Genomic DNA, 14,689 nt, shown 5'->3' on the forward strand with positions numbered 1-14,689 from the left:
ACCTCAAACCACTATGCTAATCACTGCAATAAAGCTGAGAGATTGAAGGCCATTCCTGTAAATGAGCTGTTCTAACTCAGTTGAACCAGTCTGGTGCATAAATATTCAATCTGTTCCTGATTTACTGTTATTTTTGTCTATCTTAGTGAAAATAGTTTGTTAGTTTGTTTTCGCTATCAATGGACGTTTTAAAGTCCAGTCCCTGGACTGAAGTCCTCAGCAGGAAGAACACCAAATTAGAAAAAAAATTAGAAGAGTACCTGGAAACCAAATCCGATATATACACTTTGCTGCTGAAGCTTAAAGGATGTATTCCTAAGCCTGATAGTTTAAAAACATTAAATGCCCAGAGAGGTCACTGCTGAATAAATAATACATTCACTTAATATGAACTTCTGTGCAACCCAGTATTACCATGCTGAAATACTAATATTGTTGCCTGTTTCATTTTATAAATTAAAGTTGGAATTTGCAGGTATCATTACGTGTGGGTTTGTGAACTAAACTGAGGCTCCAGTAGAGTAGATAAGCACTTCTGATTTTGCCCCATCTACAGTTACATTTCTTTCCTTGCAGCAGGAGCTGTTGGAATACAAGGGATTTTGTCACAAAATTACATCTTTGCTACGTAGTATATACATTTTCATTTGGAAGTCTTATTTTACAATGGAGTATGGCTCATTGCTAGTTTGCACTGGAGTGACTTTTATCACTAATGATGGATGAAGCATCAAAGATTAGAGAAACCTTAAAAAGCTCACATATTTACCTGAACTTTATCTAATTATGTCAACATCCTTATTTCTCTTCTTTTCCTACCTTCTCTGCCACTCCTTCTATCTTCTAAGGCCGTGTGTAGACGAAACAAGAGGCATATGTGTACAACACTTTAAAGCGGGCTAAATGCTTTTGAACCAGTTTAATGGTGTCAGTGTTTGCACGTGTTGGCATTGTATTGTGCATTAATTACACCCTCTGTAAGAAATTTGGTGGTGTAATGCGTCTTAAATGGCTCCTCTGAGGAGTTTGCTTCCCCTACAACCATAGAGTGAAGCACTGGGCTCTGTGCCGCTCCAGGGCTCTGCAGGAAGCTCTGCAGGCAGCCTGGCAGCAGCATGGGAAGGCAGGCTTCACCCAAGAAATGCAGCAAGGCTGATCTTTCTTTTTCCCCCTGGAGCCTGCCTGCCTGCCTGAGCTGCACAGAAGCCCGGTGCTTCCCTCTGCAGCTGCGGTGCCCCCCAGGACTGTCTCAGCCAGGTGCCTGCAGGCGGGTGCCACCTGGCAGCAGGGGACGCTGCTGCTGCAAAGGGAAGCACCAGCCCCCCCCACAGCCCAGGGACCACTCCGCCCTCCAGCAGCTGGCCCTCCTCTCCCCGCCACCAGAAGGGCAGATATGTCAGCAGGGTGAGTGCACAACACAGGGGCCTAAATTGAAGTGGTATTTTTAAAAACCCACTGCTTCAATTTAGGGCCCCTGTTTTGCCTACACGTGCCAGGTACTTATTTTTCTCTAAACACCATCTCTCCTCTGGCACACAATCTCAAATAGGTTCAGCTTCCTCTCCTCATCCTCCAATAGGCGGCTTTTCTTTTGTAATATTCCATGAGATGGAAAGGTCTGCTTTGAAGGATTTTGTTGAGTATCTGTGTGTACCATGTCTGCCTGGAAAATCTAATCGTGTGAATTCTAAGGTCCTGGAACGTCAGAGCCCTGCAACTTATCTGAAGCGTTTTGTAGTCATTTACATCTGAGCAAAACTCATCGTAGAATGCTAATTGAGTCAGGATAAGCCTTGTGCTCCCTTTTCACATATATGTATCTATGTAAAATTACATTGTTCTTCACCTAAGCCCAACAGTAGCTAGTGATGTGATGGCTATATCTTTTGGAGGTCAATGATAAACCAAGTTCTAGGTCTTCTCCAGAATTTATCTTCTTGGCCTGGGAGCATTACAATTCATGAGGTTGGAATTCAGAAGCTATTTTGTAGGTATTGACCAATCCACAGAATGGTTTGAGTAAAGAAGCCCTTTGGAAGTCCAGGAGAAAGATTGTATCTCCTTCTCTGTAGTAAGGTACAGTTATGAATTAGACTGATTTGTTTCTTACTAGTTGAACCTGTGCATCACTGAAGAAGGTTAATTTGATATTTTTAATTTTTTTTTATAACCTTTTGTCATAATCATCATCTTCACTTTATGGTTTTTGCATCATTGCCTGTTCCAACTTCAAAAGCTTTCAGACCATCATTTCCATCTGCTTTCTTCTCTTGTAGACTGTAATTGAAAGTTTTGACATGGTTGAGCTACCAACTGCTATGATCTGGCCTCTGGATCTTGCCTCTGGAATAAGAGATTTAAATTATATAGATTTTCTGAACCACTTTCTCTATTTATAGTCCTGGCTGGACTATGGAAAAACATTGAACTAAAATCAGATAGAAATAATTCATTTTCATTCTCATATGGTCTGAATACCTGAGATACTATCACAGATGTAAGTAATTTCTGTCATGTCTTAGATCTTCATAGTGGATCTCCACAGGATGTTGTGCACAAAAAAACCTGATATGTCACACGACTGCTGAGATCCATATGTCAAGCAACTGCTGCACAAATCCATATAGCCCAAAATCAATATGCAAAAATGAACATCAGACCAATTCTGTTATTCTCTGATTCTGTCCAACTGTAGCCGGTGTTATGGTTGGTATGGTCTGGATATAGTCCCTTGGAGTTTCACATAAGCAAACCTTTTAACTTAGACTTCACTCCCTTGCTCAAATTTTGATCAAAAACAGCAAAATAATGTGATCAGAGGTCAAGATCAAGTGTCTGTCTATATGGGGGAAGTTTTATTTTTAATTGGATTAGCCTAGCTAAGCTAGTTTAACATGATTATAATACTCCTTTCATATTCGAACAGAAACATGAACAACCTAAAAGCTGTGTGAACTGGTGTATTGTTACCTCGATGGAAGCTGAGTTGTAGCTTAGGGCTAAAATGTTTGAAGCTGCATAAGTGATATCAGAGCAAACTCCCATTATCTAAAGTCACTTAGAGTGTCTTTACATGTGTGCTGGGGTGGGTGGGGGGGCACTTTAATTAGAGCGGCTCTAATTAGATGCCTGCAGTGTCTCATGTATTCAGCATCCCATGTTAAAAATGGTGTCAGGGGTGCTTTAACTAAAGCTTATTCGACTTTGATTAATTGAGTCTGATCTGATGCGTTTTAATTAGAACATGTTGGAGCAGGTGTCTGACATGTGTATAGGTGCTTTTAGGCACTTAGGCCCAGATCCTTAAAGGTATATAAGCACCTAACTCCTACTAGGTCTAATCACTTTGGTAGGCATTGCCCGAGTCCCATGGACTTTCAGCAAGGCGTAGAACATCTCTATGTTGCCTCCCTGCTGAATAGGGGCCATCTCTGAGAAGTAAGCCCCATCCATGCACTTGGACTTGACTCATACCTAATAATTTGGCAACATAAACAACTTAGAAGGATCCTGGGCACATACCCCAAAGCTGCTCTCAGATCCTCTGTCTTGGGCATATAACCAAAGTGGCTATAATCTAATCAGTTAACACAACTGCATTGTATTTTTGTCCTTGTTAGAGAGCTTCCACTGACTTGATTAACCTTTTCTTCTTGTCCTTGCGGTCCAAACTGTGAAACCAACTGACTGGTATAATGTAACATAACTGAGATACATGAAAAATAAACAGTTTTACTCTATTAATGCCACTGTATTTGCCCAGAACATTTGTCTTCTAATAATGTTTCACAAAAGCACTTAAACGATTTTTCATACAGTACCCAGAGATACACCCCAAAATCTTGCTTGTTTAGCTCCTTGCCTTTATAAGCAGAAAACATTCTTGTGGGAAGAGCACTATATTTCAAGACATCAATACCGGTATCTTTTGTTATTGATTTCATCCTCAGCCTAATTCTATTAATCTTTGTTATTCCAATAGGTAATAGATTTACAAAAAGCTTAACACAGTTCTGTCTTCTGTTCTTATGTCTAACAAGAAACAATATGTTAAAACATTTCTTCTTCCTTAGTAAGACAATTTCTTTAATTGTATCTTGTATCTGTCATAAATATTTAGAAATATCTCTAAACATTTTTGCCCCATTTGATCATGATTAATTCTAAAATTCTTGCAAACCAACATAGAGTTAGAAGACATGCCTGTTTTCTGCAAAGAATCTTCACTGGACATGAGTGATTGTATCTGTGTGCTAAATTGGAGAGAATTAAGCCAGTACTCAGTACTCATCATATTTTGGTTTTAATGGCTTAATTAATAATGAAGACCTAAAAACCATGGCAGATTCTTTAGATATGTTAACATAGGGATATACAGAGGCTAATGCTGGTGCATATGGCTTAATTGTTGAAAATGTCTTTCTCATTTTAATTTTACCTGCTAGAAAGTCAATAATCATTGATTTAATTTTGTTAGAAGAATTCTTATCTCTTGCCCTTGTCCAAGAGACAAAATCTGTATGTAGTCTGTCTTGTATTTCAATTGTTGACTCCTCCTGACCTTCAAAGAGCACCTTAATTAATAGCCTCTGTTTGAAGTGGACATAATTTACTTGAAATTTTTCAAAAAGCTGTTGGTAATGCCTTTTATGTAAGACCCTTAAGAGAAAATACAGTGTGGTAACAGGAGAAGTCTTGTTGTAGATTAAAAATTGGTTATGCAGAAAGGAATGAGTTGTATTGAATAGCTGCTCCCAGGAGTGGAAAGGGCACACCAGGAGTCAGCCTTATTTAAAAAATTAGGGCTTCAGCAGAAAAAAAATGTGCAATAATATGTGCTGATATCAGTAAGTTTTCTTAGTTGGTACCAAAAATGAAAAGAAAGGTTTTGATATGAGCTAGATAGTTCTAAACTAGAAATGGAGGTAAAACTGGAATCTCAAATCTGACTTTGATTTAATAGAAGGCTGAAAAGATACAGATCTTAATATTTAGGTTTTTTCTCCTGGCTCAAATCTCAAATTAAAAAGGGCCTAATTCTTGATGTGGTTCAGATAGAGACAAATTCTTGTGGGAATGATACGCTTGTGCAATTTTGGTTAATTATAAATCATTGGTTATTCCTTACATAACGCTCTTAATGCAGCAGTTTCAAAGTTCTTCATAATAGTGGGTAAGCATCATTGTTTCCCCTTGTTAATAGATGGTAAAACTGAGACACTAAGAGGTTAAGGCTCAGTGTTTTATATCTGACCTGTGACGTTGGGTGTGCAAAATGCCTAGGATTTGATTTTCATAGCAACTGACCACCACAATGTCAAATGAAATGTGTGGGAGCTGGTGTCTGCATGAACACTGCAGGAAAACTTCCTGCAGTGTGAGATGCACACCTTCATTGATGGTGCCTTGCTTCCAAGAGAAAGGGTTCTCTCTGCTTTTTGTACGAGGTTTTAAAACTGTCTTCCCATCTAAAGCTCTTTTTGAATTGGAAGCTTATCCTTACAGATCACTCCAGAAAACCCTGCTGCTTACATCTCCTATGAGTGATTAAAAACTTTCTGTGTTTTTCTAAGTTTCCATTCTGCTTGCTTAAAAAGATTGTTGTCTGTAAATCCAACAATACCGTTGATCCACGTCCCCACTGCCCTTTCTCATTTATAGTTTAGTAGAGATAATTTCACATAACTCACACATTTTTTTTTATCAGTAGAGCACAAAACAGGTGGCAGTAGCATAACTGGGGAGGGGAGGGAAGGAGGGAGATAACCAGGGCAGCAACTCCGGGCCACCTTTATTGGGGGACACAAAAATAACTGGCACCTGATAGTGCTGTTGCAATTAATATGGCAGCAGCCCTTGCTGCCCTGAGCATCTCCCTGCTATGCCTCTGACAGATGGCACTAATGCTATTTCTACCTCGTGGAAAATATTTCTAAATTCATCCACTATTCCAGTTACTGATAGAGGTAGAGTGAAGCTACAAAACTAAGATCTGGAGTTTGAAACCCAACAAGTTAATCACAGAGACAGAGATTTTATCAAAATTCTGTACCAGATCTGAAGTTAGATTCAGACCCCCATAAAGTGTGGAGGTAATCAGAGCTCTGTTTTTGTGCCTTTTCTATTATCTGCTGTTTCTTCTGAAAACATAAGCTAGCGGTTGCAAGTCTAAATTAAAATGAAACCGATACAAATAACTTTCACACTTCTCTTGTGTGGAAGCTGTGAACAGGACATGCATATCTCTTTTCTTCACTGCTACAGCTTTATTTTCAAATAGGACTTTGTGTATACATGTCTAGTTGAAAATGAGTCATTTAAAAACAAACAAGCCATTAAGCCAAAGAGTACATCAGCCTTTACACTACATGAATTGACTTCTCACCTAATCCATTCTGAATCTCCCCATTGTGTTCCACCATCCGTTTGTACATGATGCCTACAATTAAAAAAATCAGTGGTATTTCTTGTCTTTTATATCTCATCTTTGTTTGATACATAGATAAAGTATCAGAACCATATACTTAACTTGAGCACTGAGTTGATCTTGAACTGAGATGAAGAGATAAAGTTCCATTGAAGCCAATGGACTTAGACCATAAAGGAATGAATCCTGCAAGTTCTATGAGGATCTCAGAGGATCTGCCAGAAGCAGTAAAGGGAACAGTTGCCTCTGCATTGTTATCTGTCACCAATCTGTCTCTTTGCCTCCTTGAGTGTATGGCAGAACTGTCTTGCCTATAGAAGTATTGCTAGCTATTCCCAATGTTCCCTTGATCTGATTTTCACAGCATATGTAATAAAATTTGAAAAAACAAGGTCAGCACTTCCAGTGTTCCCTTACCACCTTGTTTTTCATGCCTCCCCTTCTGAGACTTGTAGATTCAGATTCTCTTCTGTTCAAGAACATCTGGTCCTTGCAATGTTTGGGTGCAGTTCTATGAGGTACTTAACACTTTCATATCCGAACAGAATTAATGAGATTTGAATAGGTTTGGGACTTGGAAAGGTTGGTCCCTTGAACACTGGCCCTGGTGGAGGCTTGCTGTCAATCTTAGAAAGGAAGAATTAAAAGTAAGGGAAAAAGTGTTATGCAGGGGTGCCTGAAGAAAAACTACTTAATGAATCACACTGAAAACTATTGTTCAATTTAAATTATCTAAAGAAATAATCCCCAAACACTAATGTAACAGGCCTTAGTGCCTTCAGACTCATGAATGATGCTGATTCAAATGACAGGCCTCTTTGTTGCCAAAGTAAAATGAGCTGGTGATCCCAGTTCTGTTACTGGTTCCCACAAATGCCCATCACAAAACATTCATCCCAGCTCTCACCAATTAGACCAGCATTGGCAATTTCAACTTGGAGGTGAAGAAGTGAAATAGCCACTAAAATAACCCTCACTCAGGGAGGAGCTCCCTTCAGGTAACCGTTGAGAGTAGGATGGACTTGAGGATGTTTAACTTGCTGCTCCCCATGTCATGGATAATTTGCAGTCCACCACCTTTCACGATCAATACAACTTCTGCATACAAAAAACAAGAGCAGTCCTGAAAGTGGTATGTGGAATTACAGAAGTAATCTGTGGCACAAACCCCTTACTAGGTATAAAGACTTTCATTGTACTTTGAAAAAATACCAGTGCTTAAGCTTCAATAAATTATCCAAAGTGGTTTCATTTAAACTTCCATTTTGACAGTTATTCAGATGGTCAATGTTTCATAATTAATAGCTGTTCAACTGCAACATTGGCCTTCTGAATAACTAGGAAAGTGGAAATTTGAAAGAGAACACTTTGGGTTAGTTATTGAAGTCCCAGGGCTATTGTCTGCTAAAATACAAAAAAGCTTTACACCCAGGGGGAATTGTGCTTGTGGATTTACCTGTGTGCATTTAAATTAAATGGGGTCTTTCATTTTTGTTTTATTTACTGTAAAAACTGTGATGTGTTTATTGCTGTTTGTTCATAAAACTTAAAAGAAAATTAAAGGCTGTTCTGAAATACTCCAGTCAGTCATTTCTTTGCCTCTCAAATCCGTTTTTTTACTGGCAAATATATTTCCAGGCTTATTTATAGGGCATTAGTGACATTCAGTGTTCAGTTAAAGTACTGTAAGTTAATCACTTTTATCAGTTGTTTGCAGTTCTGGACCTTTATGGCTTGTTTCTTCTAGCTGTAATGTTACAAAATTGTATTTTACAAAGTAACAACATCCAGAACTTCTAATTGGAGTCTTTTCTTTCTTTTTCTTCCAGGCTGTTGATATTCTCTTGCAGCATGGAGCTTATGTCAATGTTCAAGATGCAGTTTTCTTCACCCCGTTACACATTGCAGCATACTATGGACATGAACAGGTATCTAAATGGGCAGAATTTGAAAAAGCCGAACCAGTGCGGCCACACAATGAGCCATATGTAGGTTTATTGTCACTTGTCTGCCATATTCAGAAGGATTTCACTATAAAATAGCATTCAACGGGCTTCACATACTTAAGTTATGCCTTTGAATAATCTCTGACATTTTCAGCAGTTTGAAAGCCCATAAGAATTTTACTATTCATGTTTTAAGTACTGACTGTGAGAACCTCCAGCCAAAGGTAATACCCCACAAAAGACCTCTTGAAATTAATTGTTATTCATCACAGAGAGTTTTACTCAAAACTATAAAAGGTTTTTAACCTGGGGATAGATTTCATATGGCACATACTACCCATCCTGTCCCATGGATCTCCCACTTAACCTTTAGGTATACCAGCTTAAATATTTCTAAGGAAAGGATTATACATTTTCTATGGTAACAAAATAACTGATTCATTTTGGAATTGATGAATGAAATTAGTAGGAAAACTCCTATTAGCTTCAGTGAAGCCATGGTTTTACCCAGTGTGTGATAGATGCAACAATCCTGCCTGCCTGATTCACAAAGGTAATGAAGTTAAGAAAAAATCACTACGTGAGTTAAGATCAAACCCTTGTAATCTCATTTCCAGTTGTTTATGTAGTGTGGGTGTGTAGCTTGGAGGGAAATACACACATTTGCACTGTGGCAAACCCTAAAGCTCAGAAGTAGCCTTGTGTCTCTTTTGCCTTGTGTGAGTTCATCCCCATGCCTTTCTTTTTTCTGGAAAGAAGCATATGCTGGGACATTTTTGGTTTCAAAGCATGACCTGCAGGTAGAGTATATTTCTCATTTTATTGATGTGTTATTTAGAGTGCACTGGAGAGTCATTCCTGGAAAAAGCCTTTGAAAGGACAGAGTCCAAAAGCACAGATGATTGAAAACGCTTTACTTCTATGGTTCAGTAGCAGTAAGGATGTGCACAGTGCATTCATTCCTGAGATCTTTCTTTTTCATATGTTCACCTCATCTTGCAGTAATGTTAAGACACTCTTTACATATTGGGCTGAGAGATTAGTTTGCTTATTTGCTATGAACCACTTTTGAACAAATAGTCACAGTCTTCTGAAATTATGCTAAAATGCATATGGTGCTTTTGTGATAAGGGACTCTACCTTCAAAAAGGAAGCTAAGTCTGTGACATATCTAATTTATGGACTTTAAGAACATTTACTTTATTATGCTGACTAGGTCAGTTGAACAAATATGCGTGTCTTGTTCCCTATCCCTTGCTAGCCATGTCATTTTATAAAATGAACTGACACCTGGTACTGCGCAATGTAACAATTTATAGACATGCTACTTACAAATGGACTTTATAATGTTTCTCATGATCATATACTATTTAAGTATACATAGTCTGGTTTTAAATAAAAAAACACCGCTTCCCTGCCAAGGTGTTAAGAAATGCAATAGACAGTATCTTTCTGGGTTTCATTTAAACACTTTTAAAATTTGATTTTCTAATTCACATATATGAAATATTTAGGTAACACGCCTCTTGCTGAAGTTTGGTGCTGATGTGAATGCAACTGGGGAAGTTGGAGACAGGCCACTCCATTTAGCTTCTGCCAAAGGGTTTCTTAATATTACAAATCTCTTGATGGAAGAGGGAAGCAAGGCAGATGGTAAGGAAAGGTTTTTAAATTACAGTGGTACATTTACATTTGATACGTAGTGTCAAGTCCCCAGCTGACTTTGATACAGTTCTGTTCTGATATTTTGCACGTTTTTGTTTTGGCATTGGATAGCTATGGCAAAAAAATATCTCTGGGCATATTTTTTTGCTCTCTAAATTTGCTTTTTCTATGTTTACATGCTGTTTGTGTTTGTTTTTCATGAAAAAAGCTATGAAGTGAATTTATTGGCAGAAATATTCATAGAAACAGTGAGATGTAAATGAGTGATGGAGCCTATTGGCAGAAAATAAATTCAAAATTCATAATCACAATAATTGACACTGCCAACCTGTTTCTATGCATTATGCTCATCCACCCAGAAAAGAGTAGCAAACCATGTGGCCTATGTCAACAATCAAAGCAATTCAAATGCTGGATGTTAAATATCTACAATGAACCGCTAATAAAAGAGTTAAGTCTGAATTATATGGTACATAATTTCAAGTAATAAATACCACAGAGTTTCTGAAGAGAACTAGAGCTGGAATTTCAATTTAAGAGAGGGTGTGTGTGTGTGTGTGTGTGTGTGTGTATGTGTGTGTGTGCATGCGTGTGCGCGTGCGTTTGTAATACATGAGTGGAGGAAGAGCATAACATTTATCAGTCTTAATTTTTTTGCATTTTTTACAAGTTGAGGATGTGTAAATTAGGGATAGGGGTCATCATAAGCTACTGCCAATAAAATTGTTATGTGCTACTATACCAACATAAATTACATAAATACTGAAGATTTCACAAATAAAATATTTGATTTAGAGGGGAGTTATCCTTTCATCTTTGAAGACACATAATGTAGTTACCATGTGCCAAGTTTTATCATAGTTACTTTAGCAATATAAATGGTACCAATCATTATATTCAGGTAATATCTGCTGTTTAAATGGATTCCCGGTACAGTGCAGAGCCAGGAGAATGACTGCAGCAGGTTACCTCAAAACCTGCATGCTGAGAACATGATCAGAGGGGAAAGATTGCCTAGGGAGAGTGATGCAGTGTGCCAATGATTGTAGGCTATGGAACTGCTCCTAGGACGTGACTATTGCGGGCAGACATAAGTTAGAGCAGCCTTAAGGGTCAGAACACAGCAGGCCCCAAAGTGGCTTACAGACCTTTTTCGTCATACCATGACCTGAGCTCCTGGGTGAAGCATAATTTAATAGGAACAGAGGAAATCCAGTAAGTCTATACAGGACTTGCAGGAAAGGGAGAACTATAAGTTAATACATTGAGAATATCTCTAAAATGCCATGTGTTCTAGTTTACAACATGCCCTGGAATATAATAAGCATGTTGTTTTTCAAAAACAAAATGAAGATTTTTTTTTTCTTCACAGTTATGGTTGCATAGAGGAGGGATAGAGCCTAAACTTCAGCTGACTCACCCTCCCTTTCCTCTTTAACTAAAGCTGAATTCCTAACTGTTCTTTAATACTGGTCTCCATGGGTGGATCTATCATTTTGAAAAGAGATAAAGTGTCTCTGCTAAAAAGCTAAAGGAGCTGTGAAATAGACCAGAAACATCTAGCATGTCATAAAATTGGTCTAAGAAAGGTTAGCTTAATTAGTGGAAATCAAGACCATTAAAAAAGGGAGATAATAATTAACACCTGTAGAGTAATAAACAATGAGTCATTAAGTCAACTGACTCCCTGAACAGCCGGGATCCTGGTTTTCTCTCTTTAAAAATCACAAAATCTCTGATAAAAACTCCACAAATTATCTGATTAGAAAAACCAAAATCCACGATTAAAATGAAACACCACTATATACATATTTAGGCATCAATTGAACATAATGTTTTATTAATATATTTACAATTTGGAAACCTACCAGTGCTAAAATGAAATACATTCTAAGTATCTATAAATCCTGATATTTGATTTTGGGTTTCTTAGCATAGAAAATGAGAGCTCCCCCTGCCCCCTTAGCTCACCAGGATGCAGGTTCAGGTTCCTCACTCTCCACCTACAGTCCCCCAGCATTGCTGGTGCCACTCACTCCCCACTCACAGCCCCTCATGCCCACCAGCCCTGCCAGAGGGGGCCCCCAGGCTATGGGTCCAGGGACCTGAATCTACAGCTCCATGCCCCCTCAGCAGTGCCCAAGCCCCAGATGCTGGCTGCAGGAGATGGTGGCGGCTGCACACCACCACCAGCAGCACCACTCTGCACCACCACCCCTGCTGCTGCTGGGTGGGCACAGGGTGTCTCACCAGGGTAGCACAGGGCTTACAGTGGCAAGGAGCTTCTTTGCCTGGCCCTGCTCTGCCCTGCCATGCTGAGTCCCACCTGGTGAGCCACAGAGGTCCTGGGTGGAGGGCAGCAGGGCAGGGAGCCTGAGCCCGCAGTGGGCAGCCCACCCCTGCCCGGCACACAAATCTGGTGGACACATGTCCCTTGCTCCCCCTGACCCAGGAGTGCATTTAGCAACATGGAAAACCGCCTCCCTCCCCAGCCCCCCAGATAAGCTGCCCATGGCTCCATCCCGCTCCCTGCCGGGCCCCTGCAGCCATGCATTCTGGCCCTAGGCCCCAATCCCAGCCCCAGCCCCACCCAACTCACTCCCTCTGTCCCTCCCTCCTTCCCTTCCTCCCTATGGGGGCCTCAATCCCCCCTCCCCCCCACCAGATTTACGTGCAGAAGCTGCTTTCCAGGCTGCCTAGCAGCCATGTATGTGTGTATGTCCCCACATCCACATGGTGCCCCCTGCCTGACCACCGTTCTTCCACTCCCCCCAGCCCCTTGCAGGCTGGAACTCTGCAGAGAGTTCTTTGCAAATGTGGAAAATCCACATGTTTCTCTGTTAAAATGAAAGATCTGTGTTTTTCTCAGTCACGTGGGAAAATCCACATTTTGTCCCATTTTCCTGTGGGGAACGAAAAACCTGGATCCCTGCTGAACAGTAATATCACAGCGGTGATGCTGTAGACTAGGAATTAAATCAATGTGTTTCCAGCACTGGATAGAAAATCAGTTTCCCCATTTAATATGTGTATCCCAGTTTTGGGGGACTGATCTTGGAGGAAAGGGTGTGTGCTATATGTGAGAAAATATAGTAACTTAAGTAGCTCTTCATGAAATTGCTATAGCATCCTGGGATTTGCCTGTCTTGGAAACAAGTGGTGAGTGTCTTATTGGGAAAGGAGATTCTAACCTTGCCAAATGCATAAAGCTTCCTCTCCTAAATCTGTGGGATATTGGATCTTAATCCTGTTATCTGAATATTCTCTGTCTGGGACCTTACCCCTGTATAATTTTAGGAAAGGGAGTAAGGAACAAGCACTTTTTTCCAGTGGTCTGATTTTTTTTCCCCTTGTTAACTGGTGACTGTTTGAAGCTGTTCCAAGTTTGGTATGTTGGATGAAGTTAAACAGAGATGGACTGGTGAGTAAAATGTAGCAGAGACAGTAAAAATACACAATAAATATCATTTATAGCAGTAGCTGGCAACCTTTTTAGGCTGTGGGCTGGACTGTGGCAGTTTGGGTCAGAGGCAGGTGGGCAGGCAGGTGCTACGACTCAGCCACCACCACTGTTTCTCCCCATAGCAGCGTGGGAAAGTAACTGCTGTTACAGCTTTCTGCTGCTGAATGCCACCAAAGCTCCATGCAAACAATCTAGGTCTGGCCTGTGGGCCATAGGTTGCTGACCCTTGATTTATATAATAACTCTGCAGTTTATTACATGGTTTTGCAACTCATTGGGAGGATGTACCATTGCTGCTACGCACCTGTTTTAGTAATACTTGTACAGTAGAGGCATACACATGCATGCACACACACACAAACATATGCATGCACACCAGGGAAAAATGAATTAGTAATTATAAAATGCAGATTTTAGAAACTAAAAAATTATGTGAAAAGTATTAATCCTGAGGTTCCTGTACACAAAATTGATGCAGCCTTATATTACATTTATTAGGCAACTAGAAAGAATTAGACAAAGGTGATTTTTGAAAAAGTGACAACAAAGAATCTGTAAAATTGTTTGTTTAATATAACTCTTGACTTTTTTCTTACTGCTGTTAACACACTGTCCATAAACAGGCATTACATTTGTACCAGGAAAAAATCTTTTCTCCAGCACAAAAAGCTGTACAGACATTGAAGCACTTTCTTGCAGAAGAGAATTGCCTCCTCCACAAGAAACTGAGATTGATTCCTACAAGACAGATCTCTCTCTTCCTGTACAGTTGTCTACTTACCTTGGGTGTGGAGGATGGACACCCAGTATCCCACAATCCTCTGCTCTCTCTCCCTCCCTTTAAAAGCGAGGGAGGGACAGCCCTGGCTTCCTGATAGCCTGCCCTGTCCCTGTGGGTCCCAGCAGGGAAATCCCAAGTGCCCTTCTGGCCAATCAGCTGATTGGGGGGTGGGAGGAGGAAATTTTCTCTGCAGGGTGATTTAAAGGCTAACAGAGTGGGGAGGTGTTCCTGGTCCCGCAGACTTAAAATTCTGATGTGTGACACAAAACCTGCCCATTTGGGAATATGTGCCACCCAACCTGCCCATCATGGTCATTTAAAAGCCAGAGAGTCAGGAACTGGGTCAGAGAGGCTCTTCCTAGCTGCACTTCCCCACACCTCCAGCTTTAAATCATCCCATGTGCCTG

At 40.1% G+C, this 14,689-nt stretch overlaps 1 protein-coding gene across 1 annotated transcript in view; it reads left to right on the top strand.

Annotated features, from left to right (window-relative positions):
* Nucleotides 1–14,689, top strand: part of TNNI3K (TNNI3 interacting kinase) — a 190,499-nt gene that overhangs the window by 49,141 nt on the left and 126,669 nt on the right. The window contains exons 6-7 of the mRNA XM_006268959.4: nucleotides 8,257–8,355; nucleotides 9,888–10,026. Of these exons, the coding sequence (XP_006269021.1) occupies nucleotides 8,257–8,355; nucleotides 9,888–10,026 (238 nt within the window). The remainder of the gene's footprint in view (nucleotides 1–8,256; nucleotides 8,356–9,887; nucleotides 10,027–14,689) is intronic.

This window comes from Alligator mississippiensis, chromosome 5, assembly GCF_030867095.1.
Source record: "Alligator mississippiensis isolate rAllMis1 chromosome 5, rAllMis1, whole genome shotgun sequence".
Taxonomy (NCBI): domain Eukaryota; kingdom Metazoa; phylum Chordata; order Crocodylia; family Alligatoridae; genus Alligator; species Alligator mississippiensis.